Source organism: Scomber japonicus, chromosome 4 (assembly GCF_027409825.1).
Source record: "Scomber japonicus isolate fScoJap1 chromosome 4, fScoJap1.pri, whole genome shotgun sequence".
Lineage (NCBI taxonomy): Eukaryota > Metazoa > Chordata > Actinopteri > Scombriformes > Scombridae > Scomber > Scomber japonicus.
The window spans coordinates 25,334,126-25,349,006 of record NC_070581.1 but is presented as its reverse complement, the minus strand read 5'-3'; the positions used below and the strand labels follow the sequence as shown (position 1 = coordinate 25,349,006).

General features: G+C 36.4%; 1 protein-coding gene across 1 annotated transcript; it reads left to right on the top strand.

The window, feature by feature from the left end:
- Window positions 1-3,333: 3,333 nt before the first annotated feature.
- Window positions 3,334-13,786, top strand: cd63 (CD63 molecule). The gene is made up of 8 exons (XM_053317664.1): window positions 3,334-3,430; window positions 4,257-4,345; window positions 10,028-10,216; window positions 10,344-10,418; window positions 11,005-11,103; window positions 11,333-11,476; window positions 13,059-13,142; window positions 13,364-13,786. Exons 2-8 carry the CDS (start codon window positions 4,280-4,282, stop codon window positions 13,427-13,429), a joined length of 723 nt encoding a protein of 240 aa, XP_053173639.1. The 5' UTR covers window positions 3,334-3,430; window positions 4,257-4,279; the 3' UTR covers window positions 13,430-13,786.
- The last annotated feature ends 1,095 nt before the right edge of the window (window positions 13,787-14,881 follow it).

Here is a 14,881-nt window from a genome sequence, read left to right as displayed (position 1 = left end):
GTATGTGGTTTATACTGCAATGCCCAGTTAAACCACATGAGGGCGCGTTTCCACTTTGATACCACTGTATGGCCACAGCTTTAAATATCTATCTGCATACAATAAAGGCTGGAGTAGTGATAATAATAATAATAATAATAATAATAATAATAATAATAATAATAATAATAATAGTAATAATAATTATAATGCATTTTATTTAAAAGGCGCCTTTCAAAGCACTCAAGGACACAAGGCACATTTAATACAACAGTACATCAAACAATATTAATCAGGTAACATTTAGTGCAAAGATAAAGAATAAATATGAATGTGACTACAAAGTGCATTAAATAAAAAGAAGGTTAAATTGAACCCTTCTGCTAAATATAATATGTCAAAATAACACACCATGACTTCCTAAACTAGTAAAAATGAACATTACGTTGTTTTTAGAGTAATGCATTTCCTGTATATGAAACCAGTAAACCAGGTCAAGTTGATATTAGTGGCTCATTGTGGTCTGCATAGCAATATGGGCCACTCAGGTGTTTGCTTTTTGATACGCTTGTTGTACAGTAAGCGTACAGAGTCACAGCGAGACTAACTGAGGTCAACGATTTTGTCTGCTCCATTCACCTTAACAGCATTAACATGAGAAAACACGCAACGTTGAGTCAGATAACATTAACAGGCATTGATGTAGGAGATCATGCAACGTTGAGTCAGAGGTCTCTACGTTATCTAATCAAGAATTAGAGAGAAAATAACAAACAACAAATTCTCATCTTCCTTCTTTTCTTCTCTTTAGTCTAAATCAACTGGTTGGAGAGTGTTGACACTGTAGAAATGTGAGTTTTCAGTAATGAATTATTCCACAACATCCACAATGACTTGTGACTTTCACCACATGACCATAACTTTAAGCAACAAGTTCTCTTTGTTCAGTCTTACACACTAGTTGTTTCCTTTTGGTTTACCTCCTTAGTATTGATGCTTACTTTGTCAAATTGGATTTGCGCATTCATTTAGATTTGAATTAATCCTGATTCTCTCCGAAAGCTCATATAAATTAGTTCCTGCATTGTGACGTAAATTGAGTGGTCACAGTGTCATTTGAAATCTCTGAAAGTACTGCTAAAGGAGGCAGTTATTCAGCGGCCAGAAGGTGGGACAGGAAGCTTTTGCAGAAGTGGGTGTCTTACAGAGGCCGACCTTTGACACAATGATTCATCTCCCAAAAAATGCAACAGAGTTTGAATCACCCTTAAAGATGATTGGGTGGAAGTTCATATATGTCACAATGCTTCCTAGCACTGTTGTATATTTCATTCTTAAGAGCTGTGAAGTTAAGTTGTGTTAATCATTTATGCTATAAAAAACATGTTTATTGGCATTTTATATGAAGGGTAGGGTTGGTTTTAACTCTTTGTTCCCTTCTTGTGGCCCTGTTGTGATGAGACAGTGATCTTTGGCCTAAAATAATGCTTACAGTAGGCTACAAGAACATGTTCATACAATTATTTCATTTCAATTGTAGAAATAATATTCATGTCATAAGCACAGTGTGAGCTTCTTGTCTTTACACTGATTGTTGACATTTGTTATAAATCCATTAACACATTCAATGCTTACCTGTCGCTTCTTTTTAAAGGGATCTGAGATGTGTGCAATGGTTGGAACATCATCTGTGTTCCCTTTACTGTATGATTCAGAAGTCATAGGTTCATTTGGCCTGAGTAGTGTTGTGATTGGATGTTGCCATTTCAGAACTGTACAAATTAAAAATGTAATGTTACATGTCATGTTCTTTTTTCAAAATAGCAACCACTAAGACTTCCCTTTTGCCTTTCTTTCTCATCATTTTGCAATTATTTCCAACTAAAAGCATTGGGAAATAGATTCAATCTGATTTCTGATGGTGGAACTGCAGGTCTGAAAATATGAAGCCATGGCTGAAGTGACTTAAACCTGCATTCTGGCTCCAAACAGAAGTCCAATTGTATGGAAGACAATGAGAAACTATTTCTTTCTCTGACTACTTCTTACTTGATTTATTACCTCGGTAAACACTTTCCTAATTCATTTATAGTATAGACAGGGTTTGAGAAGGTCACTATGGAAATGTAGTAGGTTACAGATTAATAGTTACTCTATTTAAATGTTATAAAGTGGAAAATGAGATGTGAAAAATAAAATCCTAGTTATCTCATGTGCACCTAAGTTAAACATTTCCATAAATCTATTTTTAAAATATTCTGAAATTTGGGTTTTTTATGAGTTATATCTCCTCCAAGATATGTTGTCCATATTAAGGCATAAAAATGTGCGTAATGCTAAACGACTGAATGCTTTATTTAATAAAGAGAAGTGATACATCCTTGCTGTCTCTGGTCATTAATATACCACATACTAGTTTCTAAATTACTCAATTTAGAAACTAGTATGTGTTATCATTCCTGTCAAAGTATAGGCCTACCACAAACCCCAATTCAAGGCACATACAATTGAACAACCACATTAACAAATCATGCTTCTAACAGGGTGCCAAAGAGTCTGTATCTCCGCATTGCACATTGCCTGTTTAACTCACCTGTTATCTTCCTGTTAAGTGTGCAACTTTTGTCCTTCTGGTTCAAAATTACCTGGTGAGGTTTGACTGTTTATGAAACATAAGGTATAAATGATCACCCAATCCTGTGTTAGAACTTTTTGGAAAACTTCATTCCAACCTATTCCCACAGGTTTGACACATGGTTGTGGAAATTATGGTCAATAGGCCTCATTTAAATTAAACTATATTGGCCCTGCATCAAAATTGACCCGAGGACAACAGGAGGGTTAAGGGTCAGAAATAAGCAAAATCTTAAAGGTTTGACTTCAGATGTAAAGTACCTTTCGCTGGTCATTAATATTACACATATTAGTTTCTAAATTGAGATTTATAAATTGTATATAATTTCTATCAAAGTATAGGCCTACCACAAACAATTCTACTGATTCAAGGCAATAAAACTGAACCAATCATGCTTCTAACAGGGTGTCAAAGTATCTCCTGGTGCACGTTTCCTATTTAAGGGTTAAAAAATGAGCAGAATCTTAAAGGCCTGACCTCAGTTATGACCCCCAAGTTACATTTATATTATAATTAAATTAAGTAACGCCATTGCATGTAACATAGCTTACTGGATGATTTATATGACTAATCTATTAAAAAAAGGGACATTAGTCTTGTGTGAACTAGAAGCTGACTACACCCAGAAATCTAGGATAAACTCAGGAGCTGTGTGGTTAACGAGGAGTCATTGAAGGCACCGTGAGAAGGAGGTGGAGAGCAGACAGGAGCAGAAGGGAGGAGACTATAAACGGGCACAAGCTTCTCCTTCCAAAATATTTCCACACTTCGTCGTCTTCGCCTCTCTACGTTGGCTTCCCATACTTCTCCACTAAGGTAGGCCTAAAAAAACTATTTAAAAACTACTCTTTTTTTCTTTTCATCACCAACAGTTCCTGTTAAACTTGTTGGAATGATGCGTTTAAAGACTTTTTTCTTAACTTAAAAGTGTACGTTTTAAAAAAAAAGAAAGAAAGAAAGAAAAGAGGATGTGTTTTTTTTCCAGCTTTCGATAAACATCTCGCCGACATATCTTTGTTTATCTAAGAGTAACTTAGTTAAACTGTGAACTTGCTTGTTGTTTGATAATTTAGTAACTTAATTTAGCTTAGGACAGAACTGGTGTTGTTGCCATGAGTAACGGGCCTGGGCTGCACGGACTCCTCTTCTCTCTAAAAACTACACTTTTTTTGTTTTTTAATCCCCCCATTAATGGCCCAGACGATTGGTTGTTTTTTGGCCTGTACACACTTAATTTGGTTATTTTAAAAAGTGCAGCCCTGCCCTTTTGTTTGTGATACAGCACTGTAAACATGAAAATCAGTGAGTGTAAACTTTTTAAAAAACATGTAATATGTGTGGATTAGTGATTAATTCAGTCTAACAATGAAGGCTTTTTAAAAAGACATTTTTTGCTTGTTTAGTCCTTTGACCGAACACTACTGCATTTGTTATCCCTATGTTATTCCTAAAAGCTTAATCACTTTTCGTCTTTAAGTGACTCAGATCTTCCAGTATGCTGCTGTTGCTGCTCATGTTACAGCTGATGTAACTTTGTGCATACAGTTCAACCTTTTTTTGTGTGTGTTTGATATATATAAAAGAAAAAACTACGCCATGAAGTGCAACTAATTAATTTTGTTTTCGTTTTGTAATGATGCAGGAAATCGATCGTCATCAGCAGCCATGGGTGTAGAGGGGGGAATGAAATGTGTCAAGTTCCTGCTTTTCTTTTTCAACTTTATCTTCTGGGTGAGTACTGCAGCTGCAATTATATAAAGAAGTGAAGTTAGCTTGTGAAAAATTACGACATCACACCAAAAACAAGAAGTTTTTAAGTAGCCGGAGAGTAAACAGGAAATATGGTCACGTTAAAATGTCCCGTGTAATTTGCAGTGGTGGAGAATTGACTATTTTCTGCTACTTTATACTTGAACTCCATGAAGTAGGCTACATTCAGAGAGGGAAATATTGTACATTCTACCTACATTTATTTGACAGCTTTAGTTACTTTTCAGATGAAGATTTGACACAATGGATAATATAACAAACTTTTAAACTACAACACATTGTTAAAGGCAACTTACAAAAAAGCAGTGTGTAGTCAGGCTCACATTTCAGATGAGTTGTTAACAGCTCCACTAAATAGTGATTTTCCCCTCTAAACATTAACTAATAAATGTTCAAATGATCAAAGAATGCAACAACTGAAGTACTTCTTTCCTTTCCCATTAATCATCTCAGGACCCATTTAGATTTATCTGGTGACCCTTTGGAGGGCCCTGACCCCTAAGTTGGGAACCACTGGACTAAACTAGCTAATTTATAAAGTAGTGTAAACTAGCTCCACCTCCAGCAGCTACAACAATAACATGCTGCTGTCAAAAGGACCAAATCACTTTTTAATGTAGTACTTTAAATACAGTTTACTGATAATACTTTATCTACTTTTACTGAAGTAGGATGTGTCATGCAGGACTTTTACAGTATGTTTACATTGCTGATTTGATACTTTTTACTTTAACAAAGGATCTGAATACTTCTCCCACCACTGGTGATTTATGTTATCGAGATAAATTAGCTTATCTTTTTTTGTGTTGGCTGGCTGGTGGAAATATTTACAGTTCTGGACTCGTTTCAAAACTCTCTCTCACTTTGACTTTCACTGATCATGAATTCTTGGTGTTTCCCGCTTCTGACTTTAAGGTCATAATATGTATAAAATCAGCTGATGAAGTGAAAAACACACACCCACACGCACACAACTTTTGACATCCTCCTCTTGATTTCTTGTTCCTGGACACTCGCTGCCTGACTCACATGTTTGGTTAATATCAAATGAACCAAAGTGTGACTGGGGAGACGAGCACGAGCACGAGGACAAGGCATTTATCTCAAATATCCTGGCCAACCTGTTTCCTGGATGTAACCTGTTTGCGCTTCTCTCTCACTCTGTGTGTGTTTGGGAGCTTCAGATTAAGAAGTGATGATGATGATGATGATGATGATGATGGAGGAATTTGAATCTTATGACCAGATTTAAGTGTAACAGCATCATGTGACTCATCCATTTTTCAGTTTTTTCCCATTTTTAAAATGTTTTCGTCTCCTTTCCTGACACGTTGCCACTTAAAACTTTAAACAGTGAACTTTGGGTTATTTTGTTCTTTTTCTGTAACACTCAGATAATCATCTCACCCAAGAGAAGAGGAAGCACTGAATGACAATGCTGATTTTTATCTGCATTTCTTGCAACTAAAATTACTTTCCTTATTCTCAGTTAGATTAGTTAGAGAAAATAGTCCAAGCTGACCCAAGTTCAGTCTTCAAAAGTGCAAAATCTATCACCATAAAACAAAAAAACAAACCAACTAAGAAACCAGAAAGTATTTACATTAAGGAAGCTGGAATTAGTGAATTTGAGTTGTTCTTGCTTTAAAAATTACTTTTTTGATTAATCCAGTTAGGGCTGGGCAATATATCGATATTATATCGATATCGTGATATGAGACTACATATCGTCTTAGATTTAGGATATCGTAATATCGTAATATGTCATTGGTCCTGCTTTTAAATGTTGCATTACTGTAAAAATGTGTAACTTTCTGAACGTACCAGACTGTTCTAGCTGTTCTGTTATCTATCTTTTACCCACTTTGTCATTATAACAACATTACCGATGATTATTTATCAAACATTTCAAAATGTAAATATTTTGTGAAAGCATCAAGAGTCATCTCTACATTATCGTTGCAATATCGATATCGAGGTCAAATATACCGTGATACTTGATTTTGTCCATATCGCCAAGCCCTAAATGCAGTAGTTGTTTGGTGCATAAAATGTTAGAAAATAGTGAAAAATCCAAGCACGCGTCCTCAAATGCCTTTGTCTGTCCCGACCAGTAGTTCACAACCCAAAAATATTCAGTTTCCTGTTATAAAAGAATACAAAACCCCAGAAAATATTCACATTTCAGTAGCTGGAATCAGACAATTTTGACTCTAAATGATAAATCTAGTATCAAAATAGCTAGCGATTAATTGAATGGTCGGTAATTGATTGATTAATCCACAAATTGTTGCAGCCCTGATTAACTGAGCATGAAAATGGTTGCAGATTTATTTCCTGTGTATCAACATATTCATCAAGAAAAAGGAAATAAATATATAAAAGCAGTCAGAATAAACCCTTTTTTATTCTGCTCTGTTTTTACATGCTCTGTTCACTCCTTCTTTATGTTTCCCTCCGTCGGCCATCAGCCACCTATTTGACTCTTGCTCAAATATTTACATTGGTGGTGCCAACAAGGAGAGGTCGTCAGCTGTAGCGAGGGCTTAACAGGGATAACATAACAACCCGCGGTCGTCGGAAATTAAAGCTCCAGACAGGCAGACTCATAGCAGGACTTAAGGTGCAGCTTTTCATACGGGTGTAAAACCTTTTTAGGTGATATTTTTTTTCTTTCAGTTTTTTTTGTTTTTGTTTATGTTTTTTCTTGACACACTTAACAGTAAGTGGAAAGCACCACAAGAGTAGAAAGACCAGTTTGTCCGGGAGAATTTGTTCCCAGGCCATCTGTTAGTTTACAGCTTTAACAGCAACTCAACTATGCTGCTTCCTTTTATTCATTTATTTATTTATTCATCTTTTAACAGATAAAGAAAAAACTGATACAGAAAGGTTTGGTATTCAAAGAAGAAAGAGAGTTGTCACTAACGCCTGTCTGGATTTATGCCTACTTCCTGTCAGGATGTTTGCTTTTTGCTCGGAGTACATTAAGAGTGAACGACAGAGTAAATAAAGCCTGACTCAAGTTACACTAAAGCATTATGAGTTTATAACATCTTATCAGCAACATATGATGGTTTCAGATCCTCAAATGGGTTTGTTAATTTTATGATGATTAATTTAGTATTTTTTATATTTATTAACATTTTGGACTGTTTACTGTTGAACCTTTTATGATATTTTATAGACTAAACGATAAATTGGAATTGGAAGAGGCAGATTAGATTAATTATATCAGTAATGTCTCTGAGTCACATTAACAGTCAGTCACTTGAATTTACAGAATTTCTTGTCTTGTGGTGAGTTTCTTCCTCTCTCCATTGTCCTATTTTATCTATGAGTTGACCCGTGACGTCCCACACAGCCTCATGGATGATTAATCATCATCATTTACGTACAGCGTGGGTGTTTTTAAGATGAGTCCGTAGCTTGACGAGGTGCTTATTTATGCTAGCGCTGAAAAGGGGATTGTGTTACTTCCTTCGTGAGAATATGCTAGTTCTTCACAGCTAATGTGGAAGAAATATGGCGCCAATAAACGACACTGCTGTTCCTGTTCTGCTTTTTTAGAGATAAACTCTCTGAGCTCTGCTGCAAACAGCCTTACCTCTTCAGAGAGAGAGAGAGAGAGAGAGAGAGAGAAAGAGAGGGAGAGTAAAATCTCAGACACAGTGGAGTCACAATAATGATTAATGATTATTTTCCATTAGGGATTAAACTCACAATCATTTTTCTCAGTGCATTTATCAACTGAAATATTTCAAATGTCATCAAATTGCTTGATTTGTACAAAAAAAACAATTAAAAAATCTAAAGATGTTCAGTTTAATCTTACAAAAAATAAAAAAGCAGAATATTTTCACAGTTGAGTGAGTAAATGTTTGGCATAACCTTAAATAATTACATGAATGATAAATTCAGAGCTGCAACTGTTATTTTCATTAGTGATAATCTGGCTTTTATTTTCTCGATTTATTGATTAACTATGACCTTTAAAATCACACTATTAAAAAGCCCAAAATGATGCCAACAGATTGATTATTTTGTCAAACCAGGTAATGTAGGTGATTTTTTCCAACATTACACTTCTTTTCCTGCTCAAATTTAGCTTATTTCTGTACTGTAGCGCTGCAATTAACAATTACTGCCATTACAGAAACTGCTACTGATCATTTTCTGGATTAATTCAGTACTGCACAGTCCCACTGCACAGAACGACAACTTTATATGTCTTAATGTTGCTCCATCAACAGTCAAACACCAAAAGATAATCAATCAATCAGTCAGTCAGTCAATCTTTACTTGTATAGCGCCAAATCACAACAAAAGTAATCTCAAGGCACTTTACATATATTTAAATTAAAGAGAACCAACATTCCCACATGAGCAAACACTTAAAAAATAATCAGTTTACTAGTCTGTAAAATAGAGGAAATCAACTAATCTTAATTTACTAGTTAACTGATGAATTAATGAATCGATTAATTGTTGCAGCTTTCACCACCTTTATTATGTGTACGCTGCCCTGCTGTAAAAATGAAGGACAGGCAATTTTCTCTAATATTTGCTTTAGCGCTTATTAGATGATCCTGGCCCATCCCGGGTCAAACACTTCGCCCATACGGTTGTTTGCAGAGGATCCGATGAGCTGCTCCTCCTGTGTCACCGCGCCCTGAACGGTGACACGCGGACATCTCGGTTTATCGCCAACTCATTTTACATCTGCATACAGGAACCAAAGAGACTATCACAACTTCCCTCTATCTGTTTATCCTCAGTGCTTACTCACCCAGACTCAGTGAGGCGTTGGTATGTAAGAACAGTCAAGGTTGAGTCTTAAAGTCAGGTGAATTTTGTAATTGGTAGATCAGAAACATGGTTTGATTTCTCATCTTTTTTAGGATTCAAAAATTCAGACAGTAAATGTAATTGAAGCGTTGAGTATTTAATCCTTTACATCCTGTTCAGGGTTAAACTTGACCCATGTTTTACATTTGAGAGCTGTAAAAAACACACTAAATACTTTATAATTTTAGCCTGACATTTGATGACTCCTCCTAATGTGATCCAGAATAAACAAACATGTAGTTTTTGTAGCGTGTTGATGACTTATACGTGAATGAGTTTTAGAGACTAATTTATGCAGGGATACTGTGGATGGTCTGAACAGTGTGTGAGGGTTAAAACTTTGCATTGAAGTGTGAATTTTAATTTAAGGTTTAACCCTTTTATAGTATAGCAGTCATAGAAACACTAACACAAATTGAAACCCTAGAGAGTTATTGGGGTATATTACATGATTCTGTCTGGTAAATTATGTGAGAAACAGAAGTCCAGATGAGTGGCTTTAAACACTTAAAAACTAAATGTTATCACCCTTAAAAAAAAAAAGGGTTCTTGAAATGACAAAACTTGAAATTACTCTCTGAAAATGACAGATGGGAATTCAAAAAGCACATGTTCAGATTGATGGTGGCAAGTATTTGGTCGCGCCTTTCTCAATTTCACAAGTACATATTTAGTTTCTTATATAATTATTACAGCCTTTCTGTGCTATTCAAAAAATCAAAGCCTCAGATAGAAGAATCAAGAAACGATCCCCTGAATCCATCCTTATAACTGGTCTCCTCTCTTCCTCTGCAGATATGCGGTCTGGCACTGATTGTCGTGGGAATACTGGTTCAGTTAGCTTTGCACAAAACCTTCATGATCCGTGATGCGACGGCCTCGGGAGCTCCCATCGTCCTCATCGGCATCGGTGTGGTGATCTTCTTCATCGCCTTCTTCGGCTGCTGTGGCGCCTGGAAAGAGAACTACTGCATGGTCACCACGGTAACTCAATCACAACATGATTAAACATATTTAATTAGCTGTGGATCAGATTCATGAATAACATGAGTGTGAAATCTGTTTAATGTGTTTAATGTGTTTAAATTCATGTATTTTTTTTTCTTCCCAGTTTGCCATCCTCATCTCTCTCGTCATCATTGTTGAGATCGCCGCAGCTATTGCCGGATACATCTTCAGAAACAAAGTGAGTGTCTTAAAACAGCAGTCCTGTCCACTCCTAGTCCTGTTGACTATTAGAAGATCTTCTCAAATTACAATTTAATAGATCAAGGGCAAAATCCACAGGGCTCGATTTGAGGAAAAATGCATTTAAAAGTGTGTATAAATGAGGCTTCAGCAGTCTGAGTTTGTCATATCAAGTGGATATCTGCCACATTTAGTCTTTTTAGCATCAGATTCCCTCTTTGTGTTTCCCTGTTGAGTTGTGGTGGAAGTATAATAACAAAAATAGGGACTTAGACACTAAAAGGACTGCAACACTGAAGGATATCTACTTGATTTGAATAATTTGGATAGCTGAAGCTTCATATCAGCTAGCTCAGTTTATTTGCACAGTAGGAGCCTTGTTGATTTTGTCCTCCATCGTTTACACTGTAAGGGATCTTACAATGGTCGGTACTAAACATGAGGAATGATTACAGTAGGAAAACAGCTTTAATGTTCATTTTGGCACCTGACTGTTGTTTTTAAGGTGAACCTGTCCTTTTTTACTCTGCAGAAAGTGAGTGTTAAGTTTCATGCCTTCCCTCTCCTCTCCTCTCCTCATCTAGATCTCAACCGTGGTCCAGGACAGTCTCACTGAAATGATCACCAAGTACAACAACAGCTCAGCTGAATTCAGAGACGCTGTGGACAAACTGCAGGAGGATGTGAGTTCAGTGTAAACTCTTGACACTCGCTGTTTGCTTTTGTCTGACTACACCTTCACATAACAGTGCTGCATCCTGTTGGTCGCTGTTACATGACACTATATTGTTTTGCTTTGCACCATCTGTTGGCACGAAATGCCCTTTTTACTACGTATAGGTCATGTGATTGCTGCCATACCTCATCACTGGCACTTCCTTATTAAATATTTTGACCCGTTTCCTCCTCCAGTTGAAATGCTGCGGTGCCAACAGCTCCACCGACTGGAAACACTTCAAACCTGATGGAACCTCAGTGCCTGACTCGTGCTGCAAGAACGTCACTGCAAACTGTGGAGCCAAGACCATGACGGATTCTGCCAAAGTGTACCAGAAGGTAAACCTGCAGTGGATGTGGTGACACGTGTGGTTGCTGGTGGTAACAGCAAGTGCACTTGGCAGCCAGTTAGTCAGAAGAGGAACTGATATATGTGCAGACATCGTTTACTGTCTGCTGTCAAATAAAGGATTAAAATGTCACAAAATATTGAATAAGTCAAGGCAGCTTTATTTGTATAGCGCTTTTCGTACCCTGGGGCAACTCAATGCGCTTTACATAAAAACAAACAGGTAACACTAAGAATTGGAAGCATAAAAACATACAATAAAAAAAATATATAGTAAAAGTTAGAAGCATAAAAACATACAATTTAAAAAAAAAAAAAAAACATAAATAAAACCCAATTATAGTAAAAATTGGAAACCTAAAACATACAAATAAAAAATGTAAAAAAAAAGGTCAAACAAATGTTTGAAGTGGAGCCCAGCTGATATACATAGCGCATTTCATACCCAGAGGCAACTCAATGTGTTTAACATGAAATCAAATATTTGACAGTAAGAATTGGAAGCATAAAAGCATACAATTAAAAAGATAAATAAATAAAAGCCAATTATAATAGAAATTGGAAACATTAAAACATACAATAAAATCCATCCAACCCAATTATAACAAAAATAAAACAAAGTACAGAAAAATAGAAAGAGAATGAGTACTGATACGCAGCCCTAGTGCTCTCTGATGGACAAACTATTCATTGACAGACCATGTTATAGCAACACTGTTTCTAAATTCCCTCAAATGTGACCTCAGGATTTAATTAACAGCAGACATACACACCAATATATCTGCCATGATCTCAATCACTCGAATGTGACGTGAAAAATGCCGCACAAAGTAATTAAATAAGGTGCAACTCAGCAGCTTGCTCTTCGTTCGTTGTATAAACTCCATTCAAACAGCACTAAATGGCAGACAAAGTGAGCCATTTCCTGCTGTAAAAGTCAAACATCTACTGAGTTTAAGAGTCGTACTGTAAAGTATTTCACACAGTAGCTGGTCGACGTCAAACCGGAGCTTGAAGGAGAGTAAATATTAGATAGAGACATGACGCCAAATAGGTGTGTGTGTGTGTGTACACACACGGACAGTGCGTGTGTCAGGCGGTCACCACACGATGAGTCAGAAAGGTCTAATTTACACACACCTGTCCTCTAAAGCTCAAGCTAAGATCCTCAAATGTCATGTAAGATTAACACAAGACACATTTGAAAAGCTGGAACAAGATGATTTGGACTCAAAAGTGATTAATAAATTAATAAAATGGTTGATTTAATTTTCTTATATATCATATAATATCAGCTAATTGGTGCAGCTTTAAAATATATTCATGCAAAGCTCATAAATAATATATTAAACTAAAATATCTTCTCATATGGTGTAAAAACAGTGCTTTATGGTTGTAAGTCCAGTTTGTGTCAAAAGAGAAAAGACCGTTGTTGTTACACAAACAGCGCCGGGTCGTGTGGTTCTTCGAACGATGAGGAAGTCAAAGTTGACAAAAAAGAAGTAATTTTTGAGCAATGTGTCTCTCAAAGAACAAGAGTTTAACTTCTCTCTCTCTCTCTTTCTGATGCAGGGCTGCCACGATGCTCTTGAAGCTTTACTGAAGAAAAACATCCAGTGGGTGATAGTCGCAGCACTCGTCATTGCTTTCCTGCAGGTATGTATCATCAGTAAACAAAGGCATGTTGAATTAACAAAGAATGACTCAGTCGGACCGGCCACTTCATTAACTTCCTAACAACGAGACGATGGGAACTTGTCCTGACATTTGTCACGTCTTTCTGCCCTGAAAGAAAAGATTAAACAAAGACACATTTTTCTTTAAACAGTGGTGATTTTATCCACTTCTTCTCACATTTGGACTGTTTTTCCTTGCAGATAATGGGCATCGTGTTCTCCTGCATGCTGATGAGAGGGATCCGCAGCGGCTACGAAGTCATGTGATCGGTTGGTTTGGTGGGTCGGTCGTTGGGGGTCACTTAATTGGGAGCTTAATTTAGAGAAACAGTTCAATATTCTTGTCTCATAACTACGACTGTAATGCACAGAACAATATATTTTCCCTCCACATTGATTTTGGTATATATTTTCATAGGCGATCAGCAGTCTGATACTTTTTATGTTTAGAAGTACAAAATGATACGTAGAAGAGATTAACGTTCACACTTTTATGTCGGTGACATATTTTTCTTTTTTTTGGTTTTGAGGAATTCTAACATCTTTTTACTTTGCTGGATCTGTTCAGAGCAGAGTTTTAAATGTCTTGCTGGTTCTCAGTTTCTATTTTTATTAAAGACTCTTTTAAATTACATGTGAATTTGACTGTAAGTGTTCACACAATAAATGCACCATCAGGTATTTTATTACACAGTTCCATTACAGAGTGTATATAATATGGCACAGCATCACATTCAAAGCTTGTTGAGCAAAAAGTACTTTTTTAAAAAAAGAAAAGAAAAACCAAACAGAATATAAGTTTGCAACTCATATTTAAATATAACGTGCCTGTCCTTGCAGAAGGCACAGGAAGCATGACATTTCCTTTTTTGAACAACACAAAAAGCAGCACGTAGGATGTGCAGTTCCTCTTTGAGCCGTCACCCTGCAGCAGGCAAAAAAGCTTCAATGAAATTCAGTGCTTAAGTGCGGACTGACCGAGGGGGGATAAATCCATGTCTTCTTTTTTTTTAAGCTCCCAAAGCAAGAAAAACATCAAGTAAACAAATACAACAAAACATAAAGTGCCATCACAACTCTCTTCAGACAGCTCGGAGCTCCCCACCCCAAACAGGTTTATGAGGATTAAATTCATCCGTAAAAGGAAGTTCAGCTTCTTGCCACATACATAACAATGAATGTCTCTTGCAATTGAGTAATCAATGGTTTCTTTTTTTTACTTCTTCTCTCAATCTCTTATTTAGATCCATCATTTTTCTTTTACTTTCTAAAAAAAGGTGCCTTCACTAATGATTTTTTTCAATCACGACCAGCATTTTTACAAAATCCTTCTTTTCTATCGACTGCCGCCCACTAAATTTCTCCTTCACACGTAAGCTTACAACTTTCTGCATGTTGATGGTAAAGAAAAGGAAAAAAAAGAAGTACAAAGTGAGGTAAAAGTATGAGAAAATACAGTACAGTGTTTGATGAGAACGTTAACACACCGATAAAAAAGCCTTTTTTTTTCTTTTCATCTGTATTTTTTCTTGAATGGAATGTGTCCGAACGATTGCGTCATTCCACACGCAAAAAATAATATGAACTGACCAGGAACTACTGCTGAACTTTAAGGATGTCCTCTTTGTTTCCCTGCTTGTTTCTGTAGCTGTGAAACGTAACGTGTGTATTCGCTCTGAAGTAAACAAGATCAAGCGTGCGCCTGTAAGTGGTAACGAG